General features: G+C 39.7%; 1 protein-coding gene across 1 annotated transcript in view; it reads right to left on the reverse strand.

Annotated features, from left to right (window-relative positions):
* Window positions 1-956: 956 nt before the first annotated feature.
* Window positions 957-20,363, reverse strand: part of LOC125452020 (BEN domain-containing protein 5-like) — a 41,285-nt gene continuing 21,878 nt past the window's right edge. Inside the window, exons 3-6 of the mRNA XM_048529907.2 lie at window positions 15,006-15,267; window positions 9,712-10,004; window positions 9,418-9,628; window positions 957-1,973 (exon numbers count right to left, since the gene is read on the reverse strand). Coding sequence (XP_048385864.1) covers window positions 1,723-1,973; window positions 9,418-9,628; window positions 9,712-10,004; window positions 15,006-15,267 — 1,017 coding nt within the window. The 3' untranslated portion in view covers window positions 957-1,722. The remainder of the gene's footprint in view (window positions 1,974-9,417; window positions 9,629-9,711; window positions 10,005-15,005; window positions 15,268-20,363) is intronic.

The following is a 20,363-nucleotide window of genomic DNA, read 5'->3' on the forward strand; positions in this document are numbered from 1 at the left end:
ATGTAATCCTCTCTAGCTGAACTTGACCCTAGCTTCCTCCATCTTATGTAAGCTACCTTCTTCCTTTTCACTAGAAGCTCCACCGCTCTCGTCATCCAAGGTTCCTTAATCTTACCCCTTCTTGCCTGTCTCAGAGGGACATATTTACTCATCACTCCCAACAACTGTTCCTTAAACCATCTCCACATGTCTATAGTTCCCTTACCATGGAACAACTGCTCCCAGTCCATGCTTCCTAACTCATGTCTAATCGCATCATAGTTTCCTCTTCCCCAATTAAATATCCTCCCATTCTGCCTAATCCTCTCCTTCTCCATAGCTATGTAAAATGTGAGGCAGTTATGGTCACTATCACCAAAATGCTCCCCCACCACAAGATCTGATACCTGCCCCGGCTCGTTTCCGAGCACCAAGTCTAGAATGGCCTCTCCCCTCGTCGGCCTGTCAACGTACTGCGTTAGGAAACCCTCCTGAACACACCTTACAAAAACAGCTCCATTCAAATCTTCTGCTCGAAGGAGGTTCCAATCAATATTAGGAAAGTTAAAGTCACATACGTTCTCAGCGGCTGCAGTATTTACTACTTGCAGATTTACAGTAGCACCTTCCCAGGCAATTCCTGCATCTCTACCAATGTCTTAACCTCTATCACTGATAAGAATGAAGACAGCAGGTGCATGGAAAAAATTCACCTAAAAATACCCTTCCAAGTCATACAAGTCACCCCAATTTGAAATTATAGTAATTCCGATGTTGTCACTACTTGACTGCATCATGATAATACCTTTACCAGATAAGCTGCAGCAAAACAAAATAGCTCATCTCGATCTTCTGGGGTGACCAGTGATAGGTAATAAATGCCAGATCTGACAGTGATGGCCAAATCCAAAGAATGAATAGTTGATAAAGCTGTATAAAAGAGGTACGCAACTTTCTATATTTTATAAATTGCAACAATGAATACAAAAGCAAGGGGGTAAGGCTTAGGCTATACATAATATTAGTTAAGACACACTTTTAATTTTATATTTGGATTTGTTCAACTTCCTTTGAGAAGGACATCAAGGTCACAGTCAGAGTACAGAACAGATTCACAAAGATCATACCAGAGGTGAAAAGATTCAGTTATAAGGAAACACTACAATCTTTCTTACAATCACAGCCAATATCTTGATGAGATCTTTTGCAGTATTCAGAATAATGAGCTTGGATTAAGTAAAGAAGGAAAACTACATCCAATTAATCGTTAATCCATCAAATAAAAGATTGAAATTTATCATTGCCAAAAACAACCGAAGGCCAAGATAATTATTTATTTTTAAACTCAACTCTTAGGTCTTGGCAACAGAATCTTTAATAGGTGTTAACAGGGAAGTGAATGAAAGTTTTAATTTAAAAGATATGTAAAAAGGGTAAGTCATGGGGAATAACTAGAAGCTTTGAGAGGCCACATAGGTGCAATGAGCTAAATGGCTTCCTTCTGTAGAATTCTACAATTTGCTTAATTATCTGTACAATGATTTAACACTGAGATTTAAAACTTGACAGTTACATACAAATTAACAGAAAAAGGCTTTCTGTAGTACCATATTATGGTCAATAAATGATATGAAAAATGAGCAAATTTCATTATAATCAAATTAAATAAGTTACATACTAATAATAACTGGAATAGCCATGAACAGAATGTTCTGATCATGCAAGGTATAAGTTGTTACAAGATTATTCATAGATAAAGGTTTCAATCTCTTCCTTGATGGGTACATCAGATCTCTCACAATGTGCATGAGTTTCACATTTTAATCCTATCTCACACTCACAGTTCCTAAATTTTGATATTTCTGCTTTGGCTTTGCGCCACTGCTTATTAATGTCCATTATTTTTTCCCCAATGTATCGATTAACTTTATTTAGTCGCTTGTGAATCTCATTGTCATCTTTGGCATCTTGTCGTATTCTGTTCAGTAATTGTTCTGTAGAGGAAACAGAATTTTATTTAGTTTCATTAACAAATTAAATAAGATGTTTAAAAATATTCATTTAAAGCTATATATCTTGGGAACTAGTTTTTCTAAAACTTAAATATGCACCAGATACTTGTTGTCAACTAAAAGATGAAAAGTTCTAGGTCTGCTCCAGGATGACAGCACATAATCTAGACAGACAGTTCAGTGCATTTCCGGAGGAGTCCTGTATTGTTGAAGCCCTACTTTTTGAAATCAGTTGTCGAATGGAGATCCCATCTGTCTGTTCAGATGGTGATAAAGATACAACGTTTCAGTTTGAGAAACAAGAACATTCTCGTAGTATGCTACTCAATATTAACCCAAAAATGATCAAAATAAATTCACTGGCTTGTGGGAACCTGTGCACAAACGGGTTGCTGAATTCGCCTAGATAACAAAAATCCGTTACACCACAAACATTAGGACACTTGGGACCTCCTGAAATCATGAAAGGTCCTATAGGAAGCTAAGTTGGATTTTTGTTGGAAAAAGTAGTTACAAAATAAGCAAAATGAAAACCAAAAACACTTAAAATGCTCAGCAAAGGAAAACATGAAATAAATGGTTGTAAATACAAGGGACTAAAGAACTCAAACCCATGAAACAGATAATATAACACGGTGTGAAGCTGGATGAAAATTATTTTCTGAAGAAGGGACCCGACCCGAAATGTCAAGGTTTCCTGCTCCCCTGATCTGCTTGGCCCGCTGTGTTCATCCAGCTTCACACCGTGTTACCTCAGATTCTCCAGCATCAGTAGTTCCTATGATCTCTGAAACAGATAATATATGCAGGGTAAGATTTAAGGCAAAAAATGTAGAGACAATAAAACTAAAATTTGCATGAAGAAATTAGACTGATTTTTATGTGTCCATCATGGGGATACTCACAGGCAATAGCAACAAATTTCTGGAAAGTGGTTAAGTTTTGAAGTATCATCAATTTTTTCTATTTTTTTTCTCAAAGGGTATGTGTGTCTCTGTGTGTGCATGGGGGGCATGGTTTGGGGAGGACAGGATGTAATCACTAGACAGTTCTCAAAAAATAAGCATTGCACAAAAATGGTCAGATCAAGTTAAAGTTGCAGCAAATGCAAGACGGCAAATAAGAGGATAAAATCCAAGAACATGCTGGCCAACATGACAAACAGCTAGGCACTAAACAGTGCAGCCAAACCATACCAATTCTAGAGTTCTAAAGAGTGATTTCTAGTCTCTGCAGAGCTAAGGCTGCATAAACATGATGCAAACACTTTAATAAACAAGTGAATAACCCATAATCAATATACAATGCCTTCAGTACACGGAAGCTACAAAATGATATAAAGATCCAAATAAGTGCAGAAGCTTATGAGCCATCAGACAAAGACTTCTGTAAAGCTGCAAGAAAAATGGAAACCTTGCAGATATTGGCGAGTGAGTTGCTGGGGCTGTAACCAATTGCACAGATGCTTTAAAATCATCTGGACGTGGGGACCACCATACAAGATTCAAAGAATATAACCTCCAAGCAGTTAGGAATGGGTAGTACATGCTCACCTGGCCAGCAACTTATACACGTAATGATAAAATCCAGGCGATTGGAGTGCAGGTTCATATGTCCTTGAAAGTGGAGTCACAGGTAGATAGGATAGTGAAGAATGCATTTTGTGTGCTTGCCTTTATTGCTCAGTGCATTGACTATAGGAGTTGGGAGGTCATGTTGCAGCTGCACAGGACATTGGTTAGGCCACTTTTGGAATACTGTGTTCAATTCTGGTTTCCCTGCCATAGGAAGGATATTGTGAAGCTTGAAAGTGTTCAGATAAGATTTACAAGGATGTTGCCAGTGTTGGAGGGTTTGAGCTACAGGGAAAGGCTGAATAGGCTGAGGCTATTTTCCTTGGCACATTGGAGACTAAGGGATGACCCTATAGAGGTTTATAAAATCATGTGGGGCATGGATGAGGTAAATAGGCAAGGTCTTTTCCTGGGGTGGGGGAAGTCCAAAATTAGAGGGCATAGGTTTAGGTGAGGGGAAAGATTTAAAAGGGACCTAAGGAGGAACTTTTTCTTGCAGACGGTGGTGAGTGCATAGAATGAGCTGCCAGAGGAAGTGGAGGAGGCCAGTACAATTCCACCATTTAAAAGGTATCAGGATAGGTATATGAATAGGAAGGGTTTAGAGGGATATGGGCTAAATGCTGGAAAATGATACTAGACTATTGTATATCTGGTTGGCATGGACGAGTTGGAACAAAGGGTCTGTTTCTGTGCTGTGCAGCACTGACTCTATGACATCCATATGATGAAGAATGAAAAAAAGTTGGCATTTGTAAGCATAACAGTCCAAAAAGACAAGAAATTTACTTTATTTTGATATCCACAAAAAAATTCACAAAAGTGCATCTTAACATGCCTCTCAGACGACTTAGTGAATATTTTGAAAGGTATGTTAAGTGCAAGCGTGAAATTTATTGACCGTTTTCACGACTCAGTAGATTCAGCAAAACATGTACAGTAGCATAAAAGAGCTTTACATGGTCTTTGCTGACATGACCAAGGCTCTTGATATATATTTTGCTGACTGAACAGTTTTGGTGGTTAGACAAGAGTTGTTTGGATGGTGTCAGTTATATATGGAGCTCTTGGCAGCATGGCTATTTATAACTTTTGTTTTCATGGAACTTAAGTGTCATTGGCTAGGTTAGTATTTGTTGTTCAACATATCTGATAGAAAAGTGGTAGTCTTCCTAATTCATTGCAGCTTATCTGCTGTGGTTACACGCCCTGGGTTGTCAGAAAATGTGTTTCAGGATTTTGATCTAGTAACAGAGAAGTAATACATTGTTCCAAGTCTAGCTGATATGTAGTATTAAACAGAATTTGCAGGTGATGGTGCTTCCATGTGATTAGTGCTCTTCAGACATGATAGAATTTATGGGTTTGGCAGGTGCCTTGGTGAGTGCCAAATGGCACTAACGTGCACTAAGGAGAGAATGAATGTAAACATTCATTCAAGTGTTGGATGGTGTACCAATCAAGCAAACTTTTCTTGGACTGTACAAAAACAGACGATGCTGGAAATGCTCAGCAGGACTGGCAGCATTTGTATAGAAAAAAATCAGAGTTAATGTTTCAGGTCTGGTGACCCTTCCTCAGAACAGCAAGGTCACCGGGCCTGAAACATTAACTCTGATTTCTCTTGACAGATGCTGACACACCTGCTGAGATTTTCCAGTAACATGTTTTTGTTTATGCAGCAACCCCAATTCTTTCCAGTTTTTTTTCTTTGATTGTATTCCCACTTCGAGTATTGTTGGAGCAGGCAACTGAATAGCATTCCATCATCATTTTCACTTATGCTTTGTAGATGGTAGACAGCTTTGAGGGGAGAGATGATTTACTCACCACAGAAATCTGAGCCTCTAAATTTGCTTTTGTAGCTGCAGTATTCATATGGCTGGTCCAGTTTGTTTCTGATCCATGGCAATTCCCCAAGAGATGGGGGCAGTCAATGTTGGTAATGCCATTGGCTGGCAAGGGAAGGTAGTTAGATGCTCTCTGGTTTTGGTGGTCATTGATTAGTACTTAGGTGACAAATAACATTGTCCAGGTCTTGTCACACATGGACACAAACTTTGTAAAGATCTGAAGAGTTACAAACGGTGCTGCACCTTGTGCAGTCATCAGAAAACATTTTCACTTGATTTCATGATGGAAAGAAGATCATGAATGAAGATAGATGTATCTAAGACACTACACCGAGGAGCTCCTGAAGTATTGTCTGTGGCTGAGGTGATTGGCCTCCAGCAGCCACCACTTCTGAGCTAGGACTGATTTCAATTTTGCTGGGACTCTGATGCCATGGAATGTTCTGGAGGAGGGTCATTGGACCCAAAACATTGACCCTGCTTTCTCTCTGCAGTTGCTGCTAGGCCTGCTGAGTTTTCCCTGCAATTTCTGATTTTGTTCAAGAGTTGAGTAATGGGGCAGTAATTGGATTTGTCCTACTTTGGGGTGGGAACACACCTGGGAAATTCTTCACATCACAGGATAGATGACAGTATTCAAGCTGTATTGGACCAATGGCTAGTTCTGGAGTACAAATCTCTAGTCCAACTATTGGAATATTATCTGTGTTTACAGCCTTTGCTATGTTATTCAGTGCCAACAGCCCTTTAAATCTACTTGATTGAAGATAAGCTCCTTTGACACTAGGGAGTACAGGAGAGGCCAACTAGATCATGTACCTCTTCCTTCTGGCTGCAGATGTTTAGTCTTTTCTTTTCCACTAATGTGCAGGGCTCCCCCTCAATGAGAATATCTGCAGTCTCCTTATCCCTGTCCATTCCCATTTACAACTGCGTGACAGGACTTTTTTTTATTCATTCACAAGACTGAGGGCAGTTAAGAGTCAATCACGTTGTTGGGAGTCTGGAGTCACATTCAGGTAAGGACAGCAGTTTCCTTCCCTAAAGAATATTACTAAACCAGATGGGGTTTGTTTTTCTGACAATCAATAATGGTTCACGGTCATCATTAGACTTTAATTATAAATTTTATTGACTTCAAATTCCAATGCAGAGTTCTGACTCGATCAATTGGTGTAGGACCACTTAGCTTTCGCTATGGCGTACTCCATCATTGTTGGCATGCATATAGCGTTATTGTAGTCTCACCAGGTTGGCAGGTACTGCTTTTGGCACACTCTCCTGCATTTCATTGAACTAGCTTTGATTCTCGGGTTTGATGGCAACAGTATATTGAAGGATATGGCCTATAAGATTATACAGATTGTGGTTGAATGCAATTCTGCTATTGTTTAACAGTACTCCATGATTCCCAGCTTTGAGCTGATAAATGTGCTCTCAATTTATCCAATTTAGCCAAACAGTAATGCTACATAACAGGATGGAAAGTATCCTTAATATGAAAACAGGATTTCATTTCACTAGGGATAATGGGAACTGCAGATGCTGGAGAATTCCAAGATAATAAAATGTGAGGCTGGATGAACACAGCAGGCCAAGCAGCATCTCAGGAGCACAAAAGCTGACGTTTCGGGCCTAGACCCTTCATCAGAGAGGGGGAAGGGGAGAGGGAGCTGGAATAAATAGGGAGAGAGGGGGAGGCGGACCAAAGATGGAGAGTAAAGAAGATAGGTGGAGAGAGTATAGGTGGGGAGGTAGGGAGGGGATAGGTCAGTCCAGGGAAGACGGACAGGTCAAGGAGGTGGGATGAGGTTAGTAGGTAGCTGGGGGTGCGGCTTGGTGTGGGAGGAAGGAATGGGTGAGAGGAAGAACCGGTTAGGGAGGCAGAGACAGGTTGGACTGGTTTTGGGATGCAGTGGGTGCGGCTTCCTCTACATTGGGGAAACCAAGCGGAGGCTTGGAGACCGCTTTGCAGAACACCTCCGCTCAGTTCGCAACAAACAACTGCACCTCCCAGTCGCAAACCATTTCCACTCCCCCTCCCATTCTCTAGATGACATGTCCATCATGGGCCTCCTGCACTGCCACAATGATGCCACCCGAAGGTTGCAGGAACAGCAACTCATATTCCGCCTGGGAACCCTGCAGCCATATGGTATCAATGTGGACTTCACCAGTTTCAAAATCTCCCCTTCCCCTACTGCATCCCTAAACCAGCCCAGTTCGTCCCCTCCCCCCACTGCACCACACAACCAGCCCAGCTCTTCCCCCCGCACCCACTGCATCCCAAAACCAGTCCAACCTGTCTCTGCCTCCCTAACCGGTTCTTCCTCTCACCCATCCCTTCCTCCCACACCAAGCCGCACCCCCAGCTACCTACTAACCTCATCCCACCTCCTTGACCTGTCCGTCTTCCCTGGACTGACCTATCCCCTCCCTACCTCCCCACGTATACTCTCTCCACCTATCTTCTTTACTCTCCATCTTCGGTCCGCCTCCCCCTCTCTCCCTATTTATTCCAGCTCCCTCTCCCCATCCCCCTCTCTGATGAAGGGTCTAGGCCCGAAACGTCAGCTTTTGTGCTCCTGAGATGCTGCTTGGGCTGCTGTGTTCATCCAGCCTCACATTTTATTATCTTTCATTTCACTAGGACTGTGTGGTGGTCAATGTTACCAATGTGCCATGCATAGATGCATCCGTTACACAGATTTGCGAGCTAAATAGCTTCTCTCTTTTGTTGCTTTTAATGGGAACTGCAGATGCTGGAGAATCCAAGATAACAAAGTGGGAAGCTGGATGAACAGAGCAGGCCAAGCAGCATCTCAGCAGAGATGCTGCTTGGCCTGCTGTGTTCATCCAGCTTCACACTCTGTTATCTCTCTTTTGTTGGTTATTTCAGGTTGTACCATAGGTTCAGACTAGAGGCTATGCATGCACACCTACATGCATAAGAATGCAGATGTAGACCATTCAACCCTTTGAGCCTGCTCCGTCATCCAATAATTTCATGATTGATCTGTTTGTGTTTCAAGTTCCACACTCACAATACCCCTCAATTCCCCTGCCTAACAAGAATTTGTTCATCTCTATCCTAAAATATTCCAATGACACTGCCACCATCACCTTCTGAGGAAGAGTGACCCAACTGAGAGAAAAAGAATTTCTCTCATTACTGTCCTAAAATGGTGATTCCTAATTTTAAGACAGTGGATCCCAATTCTGGACAGACCCACAAGAGAAAACATCTTTTCCTTGCCAATATTGTCAAGACCATTCAGGAACTATGGGCTTCAATCAAGTCACCCTCATTCTTCTAAACTCCAATGGAAGAAAGTTAATTTAGTACTTTCAAAACATTTCCTCCACTGGGACTCCAAATTGGCATGACTCTGGAACGCTAACAAAAGCCAAACAGTAGGATAGTAACATTCAGCATTTAATTATTAAAGTTCATATATTTCATATAAACATACATCATATACATACAAAAACCTGTGCTTTTAAATTATTTTGGCAAGTTGTTACCATATTCACAGGGCTTATCAGTTCAGTTCCATTTTAGAGAAGTACTATACCAATGAGGAGTTCTGCAACCGACTGCACAGGAGGTCCTTTCTTGCCCCAACTTTTCATCTGGCTCTTCAACAGTGATTTCGCTGCAAGTAATTTTTGTCACCAGGTGTTGGGCATTCAAAATTATGTCACTATGATTTACTGAAGCAAAGTTGTAAATTTCTCTTTTAAAATTGCTTTAACTTTGCAAAGTGAAGAAAAAAATTATAAAAGTATTTCAAAATGACGATTAGCATTTTTGGTGCAGCAGAATTCTGAGATTTTTGCATTCGTAGATGACACTCAACGCAGAATCTGTAAACTGCCAGAATTTTCCTGGGAAAGTAGGAGGGTTGGGAAGGTAGGGCAGGAAAGGATAATACTAAGGAATAATAAATAAGCAAAAATAAACTAAACAACTTGCTGTGGAAATGTTCCTAAGCTCACCTTTAATAATCTGTACTTTATAAGGGGAAAGAGGTGGCTTGGGTGATGACTTTGTAGAGTTGCATGCAATTCCAGTGACACTTCTGTCCTTCAAGGTATCCACTCCCCACACAGCTACAGCCAAGCACTTCGTAAATCTTGAATCACTTGGCTGGCGTTTCACAGTTTCCCACTTGTCCTCCTCAATCCATATATTAGCTCCAATGTGAACCTATATTCACAAATTGTAGTAGAGTCAACAGATTATAAATACAAAATATGGGAAGTATCTTTCACACATAAAGCTAACATTACCTTTCCATCCTGAACAGAGTAAATGTTAGGCTGAGTCATAGCAATTGCTTGGGTTGAAGCCCATGGGCATGGGACCATGTTGTTTCCATTTTCAATCTGACTCTCTAGATGATCAGAGGTACTTGGAGTTGGAAGGAGAGAATGTGGACTTTTCTTGGAGGGATAAACTCTTTGTTGCATGTTCAAGTGGTCTTGCAGAATAGATGTTACTGGAGGACTGGAAATTAGTTGATGCGCTGATGTGTTGTCAATTAGCTCCTCCTCAGGATTTGACCCATGGTACTGTTCTGGTACTGAAAATGTGAAATATTGAAAATAATTGGAATGATAAATCAAAAGGCTAATTCAAGAACTAATGTTATTACAGATTGCAAGATTTTAAATGACTGCAAAGTACCCTTTCTACAAAAGCTATAATACTTTAGACTGTGCCATCAGCTACCAAATCACTAAAATAGCAGCTCATGCTCTAACATTGGTTAGAATACTGAAACTTTTAAAAAACATCTGGAAAGGAATAAACAAAATACAAATTAATAACAGAGAATAAGACAAGACATGGGAACTGAAAAATTCTTTTCACTGCAGTTTTACAAATAGCTTAAATTTGAGTGAGGAAACTTGTCCTGAGTAGTCAAGCGTGTATGCACAATAACGTACTATAAAACTAACTTCCCCGTGAATCCAGCTGCTTGGATTCCTTCTACCAATGGAATAAGGGCTCTATCTGTATGCGACATTTCCCATATTTTGTTTTGCACCTGGAACAACATTGTTTAATCAACTGGTTAAACAAGATCTTTTTGTGGAAAATGTTTTCTCATGACTGTTTAAAGCTGCCACGTTGCAAGTTAGCACAAGTTCCCCAAATTTTTCCACAGCAGCACTCATCAGTAAAGACAATTATAAAGCAAAAATACTGGCCTGTGAATCAGTTTTAGGCAGGTATGAGTTTTATTAGCTCTTATCACTTGAAATGTACATGTACGTCTAAATGGAAGGTGACTGAATATAATATCTCAAAGAAATAGTGTACCAAATCAAAAGAACGTTGTGGTCATTAGTCTTTGCTAAAGACTATACATGCAAGTCAAACCGTTTCATTTATAATGGGGTTTTACATCAGGGATAACACATTACAATGTTTAAAAGTCAGGATGCTGAGATTTTGATTTTGCCTGAATGCTTTTGACAGTAGTTCAAAGGCTGTTAGAATATATTCCATGTATGCAAGTCCCGAAAACCTAGGGCGCAATTTGAGGAGAGCCAGAGCAGGGATATTTGTTGTATTTAAACAGAAAATCTGGTCAAAAAAACAAACACTTGAAGAATTAAGACAGTGGTTTAAGATCTAAAGCAGAACAATTTCAGCAACCAAGTATAGCCTCAACTCTTTAGTTTCAGAACTTGTTCATAGGACAGGCTGGACGTTAAGCGTCAGTGTCCTAGTTAACTGCAGGTACACGATATCGAGTCTGCCAAAGATCAACAGGTTTCAAACTCCCATTGCTGGGGTACGTCGTTTTGAAGCCAACGTTAGCCAGATGTACCCTACAGATCTTATTCATCAAAACATCACCAGTAGATATTAAATGACTAGCACAATTAATTTGAGTATTGGTTATGTTGCGTGCAAATATGAGATTATGAAGGAGACATTACAACTCACTGTAAAAATCTATGTGCCCTGCTGTCATTCTGCTGACCATAGAAAGGGAGCACAGACCTTCACATTATTGTAAACCATAAGGTGGCACCCTGACTGTATAATCCATTGTCTTAATGTAATTTTTCTGTCTAAATGCATTGTTTGCTATCCAGTCAGTGAAGGTGTTAACAACCAAAAATTTCAGAAACCACCACTTTCCATCGAAAATAAGGCTTTTTTAAAATTGAGAAAGCTAGAGGCTTAGTTTTAAATTTTATGGTTAGTCGCAAATGTTAAGTCCTCATTTAACCAATGACCAACAGTGGTGTTTTCATATAATCATGGAGTAATGGCACAGTTTGCCTTTGCCCATTCTACTTCATTGCAAATCTCATTCAAGTTGTTATGCAAATATTTCTGTTGGAGACCAAGTGTTTTCTATCAGAGGGGAAAAATAATGATACTGGGCATCCTTATCCTCTTTTTCCTGGGGCTGCCATATAGGAAAGGTGTGGGTGTTGATCTTTATTCTTTAGATTTACAGTAGCACATAGGAAGAGAAATAAATCAAAGGGTAAACATGCACAAAAATTCTCTTTTCACAGCTGTACCCTCATCTTATATTAACCACACACAGACACATAGTTATGTGGTGCAGAATAACCAATTTCCATCAGTTATGTAGCTGGAAATTGCCATTTACAGCATAATTGACACTGCTCTTTTGTTAATCCAAATCTTGTTTTTTTGTCTTTGCTGGGGGTAGGTTGGTATAGCAGCTGAAATTGAATAAGTAAATGTGACAAAGGACATTACAAACAAAAGCTCTTAGGTCTATGGTGAGATGAATCCAATACAAAAGTTGAGATGTAGTGGGAAGTTTAAGTAAAGCCTAACTACAGAACACTTTAAAAGGATGTTGAAGTAGAGAAAAAATAATGCAGCTTCACTTGCATGCTATCCGACATGTGGGAAGTACAAAAATATCAAAAAAGATTTTAAATACTGAGCAGAAGAGGATAGGGGTTAACTTGATGCTTTTTAAATTGGCGAGATGGAGTAAATACAAGCAGACTGTGACCACTGACTAAAGGAGCTGGAATGAGGCATAAAGAAGAATATCAAAAAGAAAAGATTGAAGACAAGACCATAGACATAAGTATGACATTCAGCCCAGTGAGTCGGCTCCATCATTCAACGAGATCATGGCTAATCAGATTATCCTCAACGCCGCTCTCCTGTCTTTTCCCCATGACTTGATTTTTTTATTGATTAAAAATCTGTCTCTTGGCCTTGAACATATGAAAACAAGCAGGACAAACTTCATGGAGTTACTTTCAATTGTGTTCAAATTTGAAAATTATTCATTTTTCCCTGGGCTTTCCTTTGAGAGGGTCCACATACCCTGTCAGAAACCTATATTACTTTAATCAGATGAATGAGACTGTGAACAAACAAAGAGAATGCGAGAGAAGCTCAGTAGTTCTGGCTGCATCTGCAGAGAAAGAAATGCAGTTACTGTTTCGAGTCTGGACTCTTCAAAACTGAAAAAGGTATTTGAAATGTTATTTTAAAAAACTTTTGGCCAAGACAGACGGTGCAATGCAAAAGGGTTGTTAATGGTGGAGAATGAGAAAGAGAGATGTAAAGTAAGTGTAAATTAAAGTGTATAGGAAGTGAATGGGTCCTCTCTACTAAAAATAAAGTGAACAAGACAAAGCTATGGGAGGGAGGGAATGTAAGAAGAAATGGAGAAAAGACAATGTGGTCAGTGACTGAAGTTATTGAATTGAAGTCCCTATACAGAAAATGATATGCTTAGCTTGAGTTTGTTTGTGCTTCATTGAAACTCCTTCGAGGAAAAAGGAAGTCATGTTGGAGGCAGTCTGGTATAAGGTGGCACCTTCAGAATGGATACAACAGCGAAAGTGGGAGATTGAAATGGATAATGGAATTTTTCCTCAACTAAGGATTCCACCCTGATTGTAGATGATAGGACATTTGGCCATTTCCAATCTATGGTCTACACTTCTGCCTTCATCCCTATCCAGAATGACAAGTTTTCACATTTCCACTTTCCACCATGCTAATCTCTGCGCTCAAAGGATCATCCTTCGTTGTTTCGATCACCTCCAGCTTGATGCCATCACCCTCTCCATTGCCAGTATTCTGCAGGGACTGTTTCCTCCTTAACTACCCTCCACCACCAGTCCTAATGCTTCCTCACTCCACCATGGCACATTCCAGGACAACTGCAGAAGGTGTAGCACTTGTCCATTTGCCTCTTCCCTCCTCACTGTTGGAGGCTGCAAAACTAACCTTGCAGGTAAAGCAGCATTTTACTAGTATATATTTCAAACCAGTTTAATATATTTGCTGCTTACAATGCAGTCTTCTTTACATTGTCACGACCAAAGTCAGACTAGGTGACCACTTTGCAGAACACCTCTCCTGCTCGTAAGAATGACCTGACTTCCCAGTGCTTGTCATTTCAATCAAAAGTCTTGCTGTCATGGTAATACTTGTGGCCTGGGCCTGCTGCAACGTTGTAATGAAGCACTAAGCAAGCTTGAGGAACAACACTTCATTTTCCACTAAGGCGCTCTGTGTTTTTAAGGTCTCAGTATTGAAATCAGTAATTTCAGGAGCAGATGGTACTATACATGTTCTCCACTTTTCTTAGATTCACTCCAAAACTTCCCCACTAGCAACCAGCACCGCCACCCTACCCTACAACCTTGTTCGTAATAAATGCAGAAAATGCTGGAGAAACTCAGCTGGTCTGGCAGCATCTGTAGAGGAAGTAAACAGTGTTAACATTTCAAATCTAGTATGATTCTTTCAGATATGTCAACATGGTCTGGAAGAGAGTCAATTTGGATTGAAACATTAACTCTGTTTCTCTTTCCATAAATGCTGTCAGACCTGCTGAGTTTCTCCAGCATTTTCTGTGTTTCTTTCAGATTTAAAGTATCTGCAGTATTCTGCCTGATCTTTGTCTTGTTTGTGTCTCATTTACTTGGCTATTAATAGGAAGGACACATTCTCTCCCTTTCACACCTTAATTTACACCAATTTTGCAACTCTTTCTCCACCATTAAGAAACCCTTGTCTTTTGCACTGAGCCTCTGCCTGTCACACATACATACATTATATAGAACATATCCTGATCAGTTTGTGATGCCCCAAACACTAAATCCTTTAAAAATTCAGCCACATGTGATGCAGTTAAACTGTCCCTATTAACTAAACGGTTACAGCAGGTAAGGGAACAGGAAAGTTTAGAACCAGAAGTGTTAATCTGAAAACAAAAGATATATTTGCTACAGAAAACATTATGATTGTCAAAACTAGCACAAAATTTTGGAAACAAAAGGATTTGAATAATGGGCTACAACCTCAAACTATCACAAATTAATAACATAATAGTTTAGCACATTAAACTTGGTAAAGAAGGGGACATAAATTAACAAAGACAACTGAACAACTAATTTAAACATTCCAGTTAGCTCATCTTAATTTTAGTAAGCCTCCTACTGGATATGACGAGGTTTTGAAGTAGCTAACAAAAGGGCATGAAAATATGATGTGATTAACCTTTATTTTAGCTTGATCTGGAATCCATCTTTGGAAAGAAGAAACTTACATCTAAATAACTTCAAAAGCAGTGCATTTTGAAGATCCATATTAAGGTCCCTCAGTCGCTGTAGTTCAGATGCCAAGTGTTCATATTCTTTTTGCTTTTCTTCAGCAAATCGAAGTTTTGCAGTAACCTTTTTGAGTTCCTGAATCAATCTTTTATTGTTGGCCTTGGCCCGAGAGTACTTATGTTTTAGTTCATCAAAAATCTTTAGTGTTTGGTCATCATCATCATCACTGCTGTCTTCAAAGCAGGAGACATCTTGTTCCTAAAATAAACAAAATAGTTTGCAGCAAATAATTTGAGGGGGAAAAAAAAAACAAACATTCTACTCTGAATCTCTATTTTGATACAGGGAAAAGATTTTGTGTGCTATGTCTAAACCATGTGAGGACTATTACAAAAAGTCTACTATATTTCACAACTAATAAATTACTGAATTTCACGAGCAATATTGAATTTGCACTGAAAGACCAATACAAAAAGTGTTTGCTTATGGAAAACATGAATGGAAAACAAAATGCACATGACAATATTGTTGTCTTAATTTTCCATTTCCCATTTGTTGTGAGATTTCATTTACTCAACTCACCCACATGACCCAAATGTACAGCTGGTCATTATTATAATGCCGCAGACAATATGGGAATACTGCTATTTCTTCCTCCTCCTTCCCCATGTGGTAACACATTTTCAGCAGTCTGGCCTAGAAATAGTTAAAAAACTAAAACACAATCCAGGAAGCAAATTATGCGATTCCAATCTATCCCTCATTTACAATTTGAATGACCTGAGCCATTAGATAAGTGGAATCTGTTATGTTTTGGAGTCTGATTTCTTAGATTAAAATAAAAATATTTGGAAATGGATAAAGTAATGAAAATCAAGGGAAAAATAACAGGAACAAACCTGAAACGTATTAAACAGCTCAGTCATTCAATATGCAACTGAAGGATATATTAGAAACTCTTTAACATGATTCCTGGGCCGTGCTGTTAGCTCCACATCAGGGTTGTAGGAGAGATTTTAGTCACCTTATACCCTATTGAAAATGACACAGGAAGTATCAACAAGTATTCTTCATCATAATCACCAGTTGGTGATGCCTTCTGTCATTCAAGATTGTACTGTGCATTACTCCAAGAGCTTCTCTGGGTTCTCAGTCTTTTGTGCAGTTACAATGAATGACTCATGAGGCAAATTCAAAAGGCCCAAACTGCAAATACCGTAAGGGGGGACAAAGAGAAAATAGGGTGAAAACAAAATTGTAAATAAAAGTTGGACTAATTCAAACTGTACAGTTTTCAAACTATAAGCCATATTCATGAGGCATCCATAGTACCACGCCACTTCAATCATGTGTCTGTCCACTGCTAAATCAGTAGCAGCACCATTTAAAAGATTACACATCAGAAAATTACCAAGATTCTTCAAACAATGCTGTCCAAATCCACATCCTCTACCATTTGCAAAGACAACATCAGCATATATATATAGGAACATCAGATGCTGCAAGTTCTCAGCCCAGGCACTCGCCATCCTGACTTGGAAATATATCACAGTTTCTTCATAAACTTTCTCTCTAACAATCTTGTGTGGCTTCCAACATTAAATGGGCTGAGAAGCATCACATAGGGTGTTCATATGTCAAATGAACTACTACAGTAAGTAGTAGATGCAGGCACAGTTACAACAATTAAAAGACATTTGGACAGGTACATGAATAGGAAAGGTTTAGTGGGATATGGGCCAAACGAAGGCAAACAGGACTAGCTTAGTTTGGGAAACCTGGAAAGCATGAATGAATTGGACTGAAGGATCTGTTTCCACACTTTATGATTCTATGTGACTACAGATGACACCTAATAGAATTAACGTTGTCTTTTATCTCCTTCTCATTAGAAGCCTGTTTTCGTCTTTTCAAACTATTTGATTACAATTTACAAGAGAATGATTATGAAATGCTCACAGTTGAAGAAACAGGAAGACAAGATGGCCTGTCAAGCTTGCATGGTCATTCAGTAGCATACTGCCTGATCTTCTCACTCAGACTTTTCCTGCCTGTTTCCATATCCCTTGATTTCTTGAGACACCAAATATCGGATCTGGCCCCCTGGGATAAGAAATTTCAGATGTTCACACCACAGTGAAAAAACTTTTCATCTGTCTCCTATATGAATGACCCTTATCCTGAGACTGTGCCCTCATGTTCCAAATTCCACAGCCAGGATAACAACTTCTCAGTGTCTACCCTGCCAACCTCCTCAAAACTTATCTGTTTTGATGGATCACCGCTCATTTTTCTAAACTTTAGAGAATATGGTCTCAATTTAGTCAAATTCTAATCCAGGGCAATGCTCTCAGCCCAGGGACCAATCTTTCCTTTGCTACTGCATCTGAAATGCAAACGCATCTTTTTGTAATACAGAGATTCAAAACTATGGTGTGGTTTAATTAAAGCCTAGTTCAAACTTGGAAAGACTTAATCAAATCCCATTGTAATAAAGGTCAACATACCTACGTCCTTCCTAATTGCTTGCTGTACCTGCATGCTAACTTTATGTTCATCATGCTCACCAAAGTCCCTCTGAATATGCATACTTACACACTCTACACCTAATAAAGATACTGCTTTTCTATTCTTGTGATTAAATCTAACATTACACATGTCCACACCATACTCTATCAGCCACCTAGTTACTTACTAATTTAGAAGATCTTCATCTTTTTGCAGCCTCTCTGTCATCATTACAACCTGTGTAGCTAATGGGGAACTTATTTATGATTAATGTCAGGAATTTTGTTTTAACATTCTTTCATGTCAGGTGTGACACATTGTTGCATAGTCCAAATGGATGCCATTTTGCAGGAGCTTCTCTTGCACCCTGGCACCTCTCTTTCATTGTTAATACTTCCATTCTCTGCCAAACCTTGCTCTGCCTCTTGAGCTTCTGACTTACCTCAACATTCTGCAACCGGAAGCTGCTCTCATTCTGAAACTGCTCCTCCTGTCTGTCACCAATCATCTCCCGAGTCCTTGCTCACAGCGAGGGTTCAGGACAGGGAAGCAGCAAGTGGGAGGGGTTGACAGCAAAAGGATCAAGAAGCAAGATGGTGTGGGAATTGTGGCAAGCACCATCGATGACGACCAGGGAGGTCAAGGTGTTGGGGACATGGTGAGCTGGAGGTCAGCAAACAGGAGGTAAATAGAAAGATTTAGCTTATTTCTCTTTCATTTATGAATATAGGAATTTAACAATGTAAATTACTTCAACTTCTCGGGTAAATGTCTATTTCTTTTGCTGACAAGGAGTGGTCCTATAGAACCTAACTGTAGCTTTTACATTGGTTGCAGGAGAGAGTTGTATATGTTTAATGTTGTTTCATTTAAAACTGTACCTTTCTGGAATACAACTACAATGTTAAGTGAAAACTTACTGTGTTGTATTGTTTCTCTATTTTAATCAATCTTCTGGTGGCCTTTTGTTGATTTATTAAACACTCCTGATCTTCAGACTTGCTACTAAATTTGAAACACTATAAAATTTTTTGAATCTAAAGCTATCCTTAAGCTGCATAGTAAGCCACAGACGGAGCTCTACTCTTGCTGAAAAAGCTACATTTTTTTTGAAAATTTCTCTTCCACCGAGTCTGTAATGAGATGAGCAAAGATCAAAGTGAGTGCCAGTGAGCTGGTTACAGGTGTATAATTTCTGATTCACATCACTGTCCCCAGTACCTTCGATCATTTTATTGACGATTGAGGGTAGATTGTTGTGATAACTGGTTGGGTCAGAAGTGCTCTGCTTTTGAGGACAGGACATTCATTGATAGTCTTCCGTATTGAGGGGTGGATACCAGTACTGTAATTATAATGGAACAGCGCTGTAGGGGCATGGCTAGTTTGAGAGCATATCTTTATTGTCAGATTCTATAGTCTTTTCAAAATCCAGTATTTTCAGTCAATTTGTGATTTTGTGTGGAGTAAATCGAATTGGCTGAAGACAGACATTATGGTGCTAGGGACCTCATTAGGAGGCTGGGATGATAATCAACCCAGCACTTCTGGAGGCAGCAGCTTGTAAATGGCTCAGCCTTGTCTTTTCCACGGATGTGCTGGGCTCTCCCAGTGTTAAAGATGGGGATACTCCTCATCCAGTGAGTTGTTCAATTGCCTAACAACATTCACAACTTAGATATGATCCATTAGTAGACAGGTCTCGCAGCTCTGAACATTGCATGCTGATTCCTCTGCTTGGCATGCAAGCCCTGCTGCAGTTTCACAGGTTGACACCTCATTTGAAGGCTTGCCTGGTGCTGTTCCTGGGATTTCTTCCTGCATGTTCCATTGAACCCAGGTTAGTTCCGTGGCTTCCTGAATTCTGGAGAAGGGTCACTCGAGCCAAAACGTTAACTCTCATTAAAACATGTTCAAGTCTCTTGATTAAGTGGGTGTGAAGTGTAGGCCAGAAGAGTTTCAATTGGATATGATTGCTGGTTTGTAATGAACCACAAGATGATGGCGTGCGTGGCAACGGATGTAGTAATTCACATCTAAAATCAACAGTAACAATTCACATGTGAAACACCATGCTCAAGTGTTTCTTGTTCAGGAACACAGCAGTGGATTCAAAAGCAACATACTGTGAATACTGGAAGGCTTAAAAATAAAATGCTGGAAAACTCAACAGATGTGGGGACATCATTAAGAAGAAAACTCAGTTAATGCCTCAGAACAGTTCCATTAAAATGAAACAGAGTTATAAAGTCACTTTCTTCAGTTTTCAATAATTTTCTCTCTTGTTTTACTCTTGAATACATTTGATAGAATTACTAGCCAAGAATCCTGATTGTCAATTGGTTAAAGTCATGTAAGAAGAGAATTAAAAAGATTTTCTCTGTGTAAAAGTTAAGGGTGATTTATGACCTATAATTGATTTATTACCTACAGTGTGCCTCTGTAAGATTCTTTAATCTTCTTGCGCGGAAGGAAGTGTGCTGTTGCTTGCCCTTTTCACACAGGTTCCAGCTCTCCTGCAGAGGGCACTGCACTGAAATAAATCTTTACTTTAAGCTCAGAGATAATGGGAACTGCAGATGCTGGAGAATCCAAGATAACAAAGTGTGAAACTGGATGAACACAGCAGGCCAAGCAGGATCTCAGGAGGACAAAAGCTGACGTTTCGGGCCTAGATCTTTCATCAGACAGCCTCCTCGCTGATGAAGGGTCTACGCCCGAAATGTCAGCTTTTGTGCTCCCGAGATGCTGCTTGGCCTGCTGTGTTCATCCAGCTTCACACTTTGTTACCTTTACTTTAAGCTGTTTGCAAATGCTCAGAAAAATCAATGTAAGCAAAACATACC

Source organism: Stegostoma tigrinum, chromosome 5 (assembly GCF_030684315.1).
Source record: "Stegostoma tigrinum isolate sSteTig4 chromosome 5, sSteTig4.hap1, whole genome shotgun sequence".
Classification (NCBI taxonomy): domain Eukaryota; kingdom Metazoa; phylum Chordata; class Chondrichthyes; order Orectolobiformes; family Stegostomatidae; genus Stegostoma; species Stegostoma tigrinum.